Source organism: Rhineura floridana, chromosome 21 (assembly GCF_030035675.1).
Source record: "Rhineura floridana isolate rRhiFlo1 chromosome 21, rRhiFlo1.hap2, whole genome shotgun sequence".
NCBI classification, from domain to species: domain Eukaryota; kingdom Metazoa; phylum Chordata; class Lepidosauria; order Squamata; family Rhineuridae; genus Rhineura; species Rhineura floridana.
Window position 1 is genome coordinate 15065568 of NC_084500.1, and position 12331 is coordinate 15077898.

Below are 12331 nucleotides of genomic sequence, written 5' to 3' on the forward strand. Positions count from 1 at the left end.
GTGTGGGATTGCAGCAGGTAATTTCCTGCAGCCCATTTCGTAGGGATGACTCTGTCCCTTGGGAGATTATATCTGCTCACCTGGCCCTGGTGGTGACAGAGAGACCCTTTGTTTATTCATTTAGGAGGCAGATTAACCCTAATGAATATGGTTTCCTGGAAATGGATACAGAGGACAATGGGGAAGAGAGGAGTTTGGGGCGGGGGGGGGATGGGGAGGAGAGGGCAAATTCCCTTCTCTTTCTTCACTTGTAAATAATGGCCCCCTTTCATAACCGAGCTTTTTAAATCAAGAAGGCACGCAAAATATGTCAACAACACACACACATTTTTCCTCCATTTTAAACAACATCCTTTCTATTGCAGCAGTCAGGCAAATTTAATTCAAGCTCAAGCTGCTGCCTTTTGTTTTTATATAGTTAGCATATTTCATATTTCCCCCCGTTTCCCTCCTCCTCCTCCCATTATTTATTTATTATTTGATTTATATGCCCTTCTTCCCAGCAGGAGCCCAGGGCGGCAAACAAGAGCACTAAAAACACTTTAGAACGTCATAAAAACAGACATTAAAATACATTAAAACAAAACAACTCTAAAAACATTTTTTAAAAGCTTTGAAGACATTTTTTTTAAAAAGGTTAAAAAACATATTGTTTAAAAAAAAGGTTTAACAGCATATTAAAAAGCAATTCCAACACAGAAGCAGACTGGGATAAGGTCTCAACTTAAAAGGCTTGTTGAAAACAAGTGGCCCCAACAAAGTAACAGAGAAGGTGCCTGTCTAATATGTAAGGGTAGGGAGTTTGAAATATTTGAAATGGAGATGTATAAAAGATGGTATAAATGTATAAGAAAGTACTTGCGGTTCATGGTATTCCAAGTAGCAGGGGTTGGGGGGGGCATGCATAAATATACTCATGTGCTTCTTTTATGGCACTTGTTTTTTTGACAGCGTTCACGACTACAACCCTGGAGGCATTCAAGAGGCAGCTGGACAACCACCTGTTGGGGATGCTTTAATTTGGGTTCCTGCATGGAGCAGGGGGTTGGACTCAATGGCCTTATAGGCTCCTTCCAACTCTATGATTTTGTGATTCTATAACCGCTTTTATTGGGGATGGAAAGCCTGAGATTCTCTATGGGAGCCGTGCGTGTCTTTCTTTGGGAAAGCATTAGACTTTAATGCTTCCATGTCCATGAAAAGTACAGGCTACAATAAATATTCAGGGTTTGTGGGCTCCTGTTGTGTTGAGCACAAATAAGTTTCTGTTGTGTGCTGTTGTATTATAAATGCCGATATACCTTTGACATTTCACCAGTGAAAACAGAGAAATCCTGGTGGATTAGACAGATTCATGGAGAATAAGTCTATCAGTGGCTACCAACCACAATTGTTATGTTCTGCCTCTACTGTTGGATGCAGTACGCCGCTGGAAACTGCAAGCGGGGAGAATGGTGCTGTTGAGCTCAGGTCCTGCTTGCAGGCTTCCATTGGGGCATCTGGTTGGCTACTGTGAGAACAGGATGCTGGATCCGATGGGCCTTTAGCCTGACCCAGCAGCCAGGCTCTTCTGACATTCGTGCATACCTGTGACAGACCCTTCTCTCACACCCAGAACTACTGCCTGAGTCCCTTTGCCTCCCACTAATGCCCATTGCAATAATCATTTACTCTGTAATTGCCTGTCCTTCACATTTAAAGAGGAAGCATCGATTTAAAAAGCAAGCTCGTTTACTTATTGAAAGTTTTACTGTAAAATATTAGGTGTTCTATAAGAACCTCATAATAAATAATAATAAATAATAAATTTAATTTTTGTGTCGCCTATCTGGCCGAAACCACTCTAGGCGACGTACAACATTAAAGTTCAAATACAATATAAATACATAATATTTAGTGCAGTCAACAATAATCATTTTAAAAGCAGCAGTACAGAACAGTTTAGGGCCATCAATAGACAGTTTTAAAACAATATAAAGAAATTAGCCCACCCCGGGGATCCCAAAGGCCTGTCCAAAGAGCCATGTTTTCAAGGCTAGAGCCTGCACAATGGCAAATTAGGCTATGATACTCCCCCCCCCAAAAAAAACTCAGTTGACATAGTCAGTTTTCAGGGGTATGTCTCTACCCCAGTCTGATGTCTGATGTGTCCCAGGGTAGTAATAGAATGTCCTAAAATAAAGCCATGTGGGTTATGTCAGAAGAGCATGTTGATCTGCTTCTGTTAGAGCAATCTCTGCTCCAAAAACCATGTGGGATTTTTTGTTTTGTTTTGCCCCAATACGTTAAAAAAATAACACCCGATTTGTAAGATTCAGTTTGTTTTCTTGAGTTTTTTTTAATGCAATTCCTTTTTGTTTTCAGAGAAGGAAAACTTTTAATATTAGACTGAAATTTGAGAGCTTTGTTTACTACTGTGGAGGTGACCCTATCCTAAAAGAACTACACTGTAGTTCTTTATCTATATAAATTCATAGGAATATGGGACGCTGGCTTAAACTAAGTTAGACCACTGATCCATCTAGGTTAGTATTGTCTACACTCACTGGCAGCAGCTCTCCAGGCTTTTCCCTGTCCTCTGGGCAGATGCCAGGGGTTGAACGTGGGACATTGTGCATGGCCTTCACCATGGTTGTAGAGTAAGGATGACAATCACAACTATGAGCACTGAGGGAACAGAGCAGGGACCATTGGTGGGCATCCCCTGCAGACATCACCAGTGCCATTTACCCAGCCAAGCCACGTGGGTGCCGTGGAGGCACTGAGTTGTCTGTGATGGGACAGAGAGTTTCTACAACCTCAAAGGTTGGTCTGAATCCATCATCCCTTGCAAGCAGGTATGCCACAGTAACTCTCTTGAGGAGACCGAGCTCTTGCCGAGAGATTGTCTACCATAGGAAGCAACAAAGTCTCCTTTTTGACCAGATTGGCAAGCAAGCATGGCCTTTTTACAGGGGTCAGGGGGTAGCACATGACCCACTCTGGATAAGAGGCACCCTTACTGGTCTGGCTGGTTCCCATCCAGCTCCCTCTTTTGGGTAGAACTTGGTGGTGCACACAGGTTGACATTTCCAAGTCCTCGGTTCGGGTCACAGTGTGTCCTTGTCTTCTGCAACGTGGTCACCACCGGGAGGGTAATTGTGAGGCCCATTTTGGCCCCACCTTTCAATACTAGTTATCGGGATCCATTGCCTAACTTACTGTCATTACATGTAGCCCATGTCCTATAAAATTCTGGAGGTACTCTGGGACTGTTTGAAGGGTGCTTTAAGTGTGAATTTGAAGCCATTGTGCCATCTATCCTTGACATGCAACGAGTCTGAAAATGCCACACATGTTGCCAATTTCATCCCCAATGATTAGCCCCAAAACAAGGCACCGACATGAGCAGAATTACTGTCTCTGTTATGCTGAGGAAGGGAACATTTTCTCACATTTTTCTGTGAACGGAGCATGAGACCCATTATTCCCAAGGCTTGGATGTGTGGCCACAGATGTGAAAACCTCTTTAACTTACAACCAAACTTTTCCAGATCTTATCACTGTAATTTATTTTTTACTCCCTGAAGAAAAAGCGTGGATGGGGGGGGTGAGGAGGAGGAGGAACCCCCCTCGCTGTGTCTTCTTTCACATAACTTTATCCATTGGAGATTTTCTTTTTTTTCTGCACCACATGCTATGTGGTGAAGGTGGAATACTGTTGGCTTAAGCCTGCTGCTTTTTCTAGTTGCCTATAAAAACTCTAGCATTCCGTGCAGCAATTACAAAACCAGAAATTTATCTTTCAGCGGGGAGGGCAGAAAACCTGTGAAAGTTCATCTTGTCTTCGGATGCATGCATGCACTATAGCACAGGGCATCCCCCAAAAAAGTCAGCATATGCTGTTTTTTCATAGACAGCCATAAACGCAAAATGCATTTGTTTGCTTTACAACATGGGTTGTTCTGTCTTTGCAAAAGCCTGTGTTTATCTAACCCTTTAGCCAAACCAAGGGTAGCCAAAATACTTCCAGAGGCGTGAATTGTCCCTCTGGCGAAATCTCCTGACTTTTGTTCAGTCCAACTTTGTGGCGTAGGGTTGAATGCCTGGTGTTTGAGCTGTCTTAAAGACAACATGCTAAGGGGGCATTTAAAAGCTGGCATTAGGTCCGGAGGGAACGCTCCACACATTTTGTTAAAAATAGCTGAAGTAAGAGTCAAATTGTGGGGTTTGGGGTGCCTGAATGTTTAAGACTGTAGGCCTGTTTTGTGGTGATTTTCTCAGAGTGGCTGGCTCTCTGTGCTCAGGCGCTGCCCTTTGGTGGTCCTATCGCCATGTCATGAACCAGCTCATCGGAACATGAAATTGCCCTATATCATGTCAGACCATTGGTCCATCAAGCTCAGTATTGTCTCCACTGACTGGCAGCAGCTTTCCAGGATTTCAGGCAGGGGACTGTCCTTGGAGATGGCAAGGACTGAGCCTGGGATCTTTTGGGTACAAAGCATGTGCTCTACCACTGAGCCATGCCACGGTGAGAGGCAGAGTTACAAATAATAGTAATAGAAGGAACATCAGTATTGCACATTAATGAAATGAACATGGGGACATAAGAAGCTGCCCTTTACCAACCAAGTCAGGCCATTGGTCCATCTAGCTATTGTCTACACTGACTGGCAGCGGCTCCCAGGGTTTCAAGGCAGGGAGTCTTTCCCAGCCCTTCCAGGAGATGCCGAGGATCAGTGGAGACTGATAGCTCTGATGTCAGTGAGGCAGTGAGGTGCTCCGAGTTCTCATCTGAACTTTCAAGGAGCTGTCTAAGGTAGGTATCGACTTTAAGTGCCAGGTCTTCTTTCCTTGCCTGATCAATGAAGCACATCCATTCTGCCTTCTGCACTCCAAAGCTCCTGATCCCGCCTCAATTCCAGATCTGGTTCTAACAGTGAGTTTGGAACTGTTAGCCAAACAAGACACAATCTCAGCAAATTTCATATTTGCCAAGATAATTGTGGTGGTGGTGGAGGAGGAGAAGTGGAGAGAGCAGCAATTAAACCCCTTCTACATCTGCCAATCCCCTACCCCCGCCACGTAGAAAGTCATTTTGTGTTGCACACACTTTTCTGAAGAGTTGATTATATTTTCTTGTATTCCTGGTGACTGTCCTGCGCCCTTGGGTGTAGCCTGCTCCCATCAGAAGCGTTTGCAGATTGGCCACCAGGTTTGGGGCCTTTTTTGTGGTGAAACCCTCCCAGAGGAACTCCCTGCCTAGAAATTCCAGTCAGTCAGTGCCCTTCCTATGTTCGGGAGGCTGTCTAAAGACCAAACCGGACACGATCACGATCTACCAAGGTTTTTTTAAAAAGTGAATAGCATCTTGGGGTGGGGGGATAAACTTACAGGTACAACTCTAGTCCCACCATTGTGGTCCCTATCCCCTGCAATTAGGAGTAGCCCATGTAGTGGGGTGGTGCCACGGAGCTGTGTCTTACCTGTACAGTGCAGGAGCGGAGCAGGACACTGAGGTTGGAACTCTGCAGATGCCAGTCTGGTGCTTCCACATAATGCCAATATCATAACATTATACAAATCTGTGGTGCAACCACACTTGAAATACTTTATACAGTTATTGTTGCTTCACCTGAAAAAGGATATTGCAGAGCTGGAAAAGGTTGAGAAAAGGGCAACCAAAATGATTAAGGGAATGCAGCAACTCCCCTATGAGGAAAGGTTACGATGTTTGGGGCTTTTTTGTTTAGAGAAAAGGTGAGTAAGAGAAGATGTGATAGAAGTGTATAAATTTATGCATGGTGAGGAGAAAGGGATAGAGGGAAAAATTTCTCCCTCTCTCATAAGCCTAGAGGTCAGGGACATCCATGAAGCTGAACGTTGGAAGATTCAGGGCAGACAAAAGGAATGACTTCTTTACACAACATGTAGTTAAACTTTGGAATTCCCTCCCACAGGAGGCAAGGATGACTACCCGCTTGGATGGCTTTGAAAGAGAGAGAGACAAATTCAGGGAGGATAAGACTATCAGTGGTGACTAGCCTCGATGGCTATGCTCTGTCTCCACGGTTAGAGGCAGTATGATTATAAATATGAATTGCTGGAAACCGTAGGAGGGGAGAGCACTGTGGCGCTCAGGTCTTGCTTGCCAGCTTCCTATTGGGGGATTTAGTTGGCCAGTGTGAGAAAGCGCCTTGGACAGCTCCTAGAAAGTTTGAACTAAAACCCAGAGCGGATTCACTACCCCACTGACATCGGAGCCACCAGCCTCCACTACCTGCAGTGACACCAGGATCAGGACAGCATCTCCTGTCCCCAGTCTGATTTCCCTGCCCCTACTCCTGCAGGACTTTTTAAGAAGGAAACCCACTTAAAACAAGATGCAGAGGATCTTCTAACACTTACCAATATTGTTTGAACACCTTTAGCATGTGGGCTGTTAAGCTGGTTGTATTTGCAACCTTTATGCTGTCGTTTGGTGTGAAGGGCCAACTAAAGATCACCCCCACAGTGAGTGGCTCGGGTTACGAGCCCTGCCACCTGTGCAGCCGTGGGCAAGCTGCAGAGTCCCAAGGCGCCCAGTTGCCCCCACAGCTGGCAGTTGCAGACAGGGAAGGGGCTGGCTGGTGTAGCTGTGGCAAGCTGAGCCGGCCCTAGCCAGCTGGGGAGGACTAGCCTCAGAGGGAGGCAACGGTAAACCCCCTCTGAATACTGCTTACCATGAAAACCCTATTCATAGAGTAGCCATAAGTCGGGATCAACTTGAAGGCAGTCCATTTACATTTTTTCTTTGCTATGGTTTTTTAACGGTGTGCGTTTTGTCGTATTTTTCTACCTTATTTTTTTGTGTGCCACTTTGGGGGGCAGGATTGGCCATAAAATGTAGTAAAAATATCAGTAATGAATAATACTTTGTCATGGATAATGTCCTGAGAACTCACAGGCCAGGGGCAGTTGCTCAGTGCCATCTCAATAAAATTATTTTAAACATTTGGGGGTTTCTGATCATCCTCTGTATGGCACATTCATTTTTGAGGGCGGTGTGGTTTACACCTCTCTCTCTCTCTCTCTCTCTCTCTCTCTCTCTCTCGTTCAGTTTTCTTCTCCTTTAGAGCAAACCCAAAAGACAACAGTGATTATACGATTTTGTATTTTAAGTATTTTCATAATCCAACGTAAATTGGCCCACCCAAGGATTATGTCTGTCTTCTAAAGATGTGTTTATACAGTCCTTGGGTGAAAGATTGCAGAAGCCGAACCACTAGTTTGGAAAGCGGAGCCAGACCAGGAAAAAATCAGCATACAATTTGGCACTTATGGAGACTAAATGATTTCCTTTTTAGCTGCTGATTTCTACTGGGAAATGTATCCTTGGACTGAAAATTACATCCGGAAAAATGTTTATGTAGTCTTTTTTTTCAAATGACTGATTATTCTTCTAACCTTTAACACGCACTGTGTATAATTTTGTCCCCTCGTTAACTCTTTCCCAGCCTGAGCATTTAGCTGTTTACTTAGGGAGAAAACGCAGCCAGTAAAAATGGTCTTTTCCCCTTTCTTTCTTTCTTTCTTTCTTTCTTTCTTTCTTTCTTTCTTTCTTTCTTTCTTTCTTTCTTTCTTTCTTTCTTTCTTTCTTTCTTTCTTTCTTTCTTTCTTTCTTTCTTTCTTTCTTTCTTATGTAGCATTTCTGTGCCTCTTATCTGCTGCAGACCCTTCCTGTTAACTTGCTTCTTGGAAATGGAAATCTTGTTACGATAAGAGTAGACTACACTCAGCCCTGTGCAAGGCCCAGGAAAAAGGGAGAAGCAGACCCAGACGTTTATATATCTTCTAAACTAGGGGTGGGGAACCTTTCCTAGCTGAAGGGCTCCATTTCTTCATGGGGACCCCATGGCAAAAGTGGTTGGGACAAATGGCTGCGACTCTTGACCTTTGTACGCTACATCCTAGCCATACAAAACCTGGACATTTCTACACACACACATGCAAATACACACGCATCTTTTTATCCTACCTCAAAGCAAACGAGCCATTATCACATTCCTGCAAGGGAAGAAAGCACTCAGGGAGGGTGCAGAGCGGTGAGGGCGTAAGCATGCCCATGGAGAGACCTGGTGGTGACAAAGAGACCTTAATGGCTGCATTTGGCCCCCTGGCTTGGGGTTCCCCACTCTTGCTCTAGACTAGTTCACTTCGCCCTATATTTAAATTCATCCTATGACATGGGTCCCACTTTTTATTTGGTTCCAAGCATATGTTGTCTTTCTCCTATCCTCTCTTTTCCCACCCTTCTCTTTCTCTTGAAATATTTATGGAGTTCATAGGCAGTTTCCTTGATGCACTCACGAGGCCAGTTGTCACCCTGGGTATCATTATCATCATTATTAATATTATTAATTTGGTTAGTTGCTGGTTATCCGAAGGTCTCCAAGTGGCTTACAACTAGAGATGTAAAATTTTTCAGAAAAAAAACGGGAAGTTTTGGAAAAATTGAAAAAATGCAACATTAGCACTTTTTACAGATTGAAAGTCACTGTGTTACTTCAGGAACATCAAATGTAATTATGTACAAGTTGGTTTGGCATAAAATTATCACATTTGGTACGTTAAAAGTACATTTTATTCAAATAATTATTAGAAATTGAATTTACTTTTTTAAATTTTACTTTTGTTTGTAACAATGGATCTACAAGATCCTAAACTGTAAGGAACCTCTTTCATTTTGCCAGTTTATGAGGAGCAGGTAAAAAAACAATTTTAAAAAAAGAAGAATCATCAACATTAATAACAAAGAAAATTATTTATGTCTCCGCTAGTCCTCCAGAGTGTCAAGCAGACATAAAGCATCCATTCCCATAAAAAGAACTGAGAAAAAAGGGGGACCAAGATTCAGTGAAACATTTTATTCATCATGCTAAAATAAAACATTCCATAATCCATTTTTTCTTCATTGTTTTCAATTTTTCAGAAAAACAAAACAAAAAAGGCTTCAGGACAAAATGGGGGGAAATGTTTTTCCCCTGAATTTTTCTGTTTTTTTCCCTGGGCCTTCACATCTCTACTTACAACACTGGGAATGCGGCCATACTTCAGGCCCTGTGACTGCAGAGCTTGAAGGGAAACCTGCTGTGGTCTTTGCCATCACCAAGAGGACTGAGGGCACTGGGAGGGTGCATACCCCAGCTTCCTAAAGAGAACATCATGGCAAGGGGAAGGCCAGCTTGGCACCAACCATTGGCTAGAGGAGGAGCAGGTGCAGGGAGCTTTCTTTGGCCGTCCCTGCCAGGAAGAACACTTGACTCGAGCAGCCACTTGCCCTGGCACTGCAGAGCTGAACAGAAGCACACTGACATTCATCAGTCAGAAGGCTAGAGATCTCTGGGAGATTGCGCTACTTGCCTCCCAGCGAAAACATTGCAGTAAGGGGAAGACCAGTTTGGTCCCAACCATCAGCTAGAGAAGGAGGAGCTTCAGGGAGCCTTCATATTGGTTGTTTGGATTGTAAGCTGCCTTGAGGATCATCATTAAGCTGAAAGGCAGAGTATATATACAACTTCTAAATATATAAATAATATAATACAATACACTTTTGGCTCTGCAGATATTGCTGAGTACAGCTCCCAGCGTCCCTGGCCATTGTCCATGCTTGTTGGAGTTGTAGTTCAGCAACATCTACAGGGCCAAAGGTTCCCTGTAATACACGTTGCAGGGGAGAAATCGATAGCAGAACATATTTCAGGGTAACCTGTCCACCATCACTCATCTCAGTGATGAAACCCCTGGTGAGCTTCCAACTTCCAATGAACCAACCTCTCAACCACAGGCTCTCCAGAACACATGACAAAAATCTCTACATTTGACTGTGGATGACACTGGGAATATATGGGAAGGAATATAGGCATGGTGTTGTGATTCATTTTGTGCCTAGAGTCCATGTCATTAGATTGGGAGCTTAAATCCCCCAAGGTCCCATTTACTTGACTTTTTAAAAAAATCACTATGGAATTGAAAAATGCACAAATCTGATTTCCACCCCAGATTCAAAAGGTGTGGGTTTTGCAGCCATTTAATTTTTTTCCCCTAAATCATATCTCTTGCTCCTTTGTGTAAACCTAAGTGATCGCTACGGGAAAGGGTAGTAATATAAAATGCTTGTCCTCCATGGTGATAAAAATATAGTACACTAAAAATAACTGCACTTGATAGTATACTGAAACCTGCCTTATGTGTTGAGACGGCTCCTATGACACCCCCCCCCCCAGTGCAGGGTTGTGTGAATTACTGTTATTTGTTTCTTGTATTAATCATGTCGTGTGAGGCATCTCAAAATGATTTGTAATAAAAAGACACAGAACAGTTGCATATATAGAAACAGCTATAACATACGCATGTATAAAAGCAATTTTACATGCATATCCACACACCAAACATATACAGATACAAAGAGATACGACAGGTGTGTGTGTGTTTTACTGCTGGGGAATGCTTAGGAAAGTGCTGGAAGCTACAACTGTGTGCCACAGCTAATGGTCCAGAGGCCTAGACGCAACCAAGTTGGGCCAGCAGAAGTTTGGTGATAATCAAAAAGGCATGATGGAGGTTGTGACAAATGGCAAGCACTGGGCAGGTATTTGTTGAATTCCACATATATTTATCCTGCTTTTCCATTCTTCCAAAAATGCTCAGTGGATAACAGAACTTAAAAAATACAAATACAGTATAAAACATCCCTTCCAACAAAACACATTTATAGAAACCACATAGGCATTGCAGTGCAGTCAGTTAAAAGGTGTCCCAAAACATGAGCTGGGGGGATGTTTCCATTATCTGCACACTATGGCAGAAAAGGCCTTGTCTGTTGTATTTATTTTTATTCATTTAAAAAGAGTTATGCACCACTCGTGTTATAATATTTCACATACTTTATAATATGTCAGAGCAGTGTACAGAAAACAAAAAATAAGTTTAAAATATGCCATAGACATCTGGCTGGCTACTGTGAGAACTAGATGGGCCATTGACTTGATCCAGCAGGCAGGCTCTTGTTATTTTTATTTATTTATTTTGCATGCTCTTATGTTCTTAATATACACCAAAAGTAATACATTTAACAGTACAGCACTATACATTAATTAGGAGATACTAATTTAAAAGTTCAGTCCAAAAAGGCTTGGGCATGCATCTGAAACAGTAGATTTGTTGGAACATGTCTTATCGCAAGTGGAGTGTCAGATTAGGACCTGGGAGATCAGGCTTCAGATCTCCACTCAGCCATGAAGCTCTCTGGAGCCAGTTACAGTCTCTCAGTCTAACCTCCCTCACAGGGTTGTTCTGAATATAAAATAGAGAGAGGGAGAAGGTATATGTCATCTTGAGCTCCTTTGAGGAAGTGTGGGATAATAATAATAATAATAATAATAATAATAATAAAGTCTTCTGTCATGGGAGGTAGTGGCCAGACAGGAGCATAAGGGAAGAGGCAGTCTGGTCCTTGTATCCACTGGCTTTGCCTCCAATGGGAGAGCAGGGCCTCTGATGGTGATATCAGTGTTCAGCAAACCAAACAAAGCAGAGGGTCCCCAAATTAAGTAACAAAAGATAAAGTCACAGGAACCCAAGTGTACATGGATGATATCAAAAAATAATGCACAACATGCACAACTTTACGTATCAGCATGTGTAGATATGTGTATTTAAAATTTAAAAATGCAAACACAAATTCTCCAAGCTATATACAGACAAAGAAGTTCTCCAAACGGCACACAGATGATAAACTGATGAGATCTCCAGGGCCATGTCTCGTTTCATCCTTCTTCAGGATCAGAATGGAGAATCGAGGCCGCCACCTAGGAATGATTCTCTAATCGGTGCTTCGCTTCGCATATTGCTTCGGAAAGTGCCAGTTAGGTAGGTTTGCCTTCAAATGCGAACTGAACTGAACTTCTCCCCTGTCCGTGGTAGCAACAGCCTTAAGTCCTTCTCAGACTATTGACCATTCAAGGTCCTTTAACCAGCTCATGATGGATTGGAATTTGGCAGACAACTGGGAGAACTTTTCCGTTTTGATTCTCCTCTTCTAAATAGTTTGACAGCTGTGTTAAATCCCCCAGACCTTATGAGTAACTAGTAATTGGTGTGGGTTTCTTTTCTTTTTCTTTTCATTCTTTTTCTCTCTCTCCTTTAACACGGAACCCAACAGGGTCTCTGGTGGAAACCCTTGACCTCCTTTTTGCTGTTTCTTTTACCGTCTCGTCAAACATCTGGAAATCGGCGTGTTTGCTAACCGTTTCTCAACATGATTTTGCATTTACATCATGCCACTATCTGGTAAAAGTTTTCTCATTGG

General features: G+C 42.9%; 1 protein-coding gene across 8 annotated transcripts in view; it reads left to right on the forward strand.

The window, feature by feature from the left end:
• The window catches only part of BCAS3 (BCAS3 microtubule associated cell migration factor), a 602771-nt gene that overhangs the window by 353383 nt on the left and 237057 nt on the right, over positions 1–12331 (forward strand). Inside the window, exon 24 of one of the 8 annotated variants that reach the window (XM_061605390.1) lies at positions 8954–9487. The exons of the other annotated variants lie outside the window; for them this stretch is intronic. Coding sequence (XP_061461374.1) covers positions 8954–9009 — 56 coding nt within the window. The 3' untranslated portion in view covers positions 9010–9487. Of the gene's footprint in view, positions 1–8953; positions 9488–12331 lie in introns of those variants that run through there. 8 annotated transcript variants of the gene reach the window in all.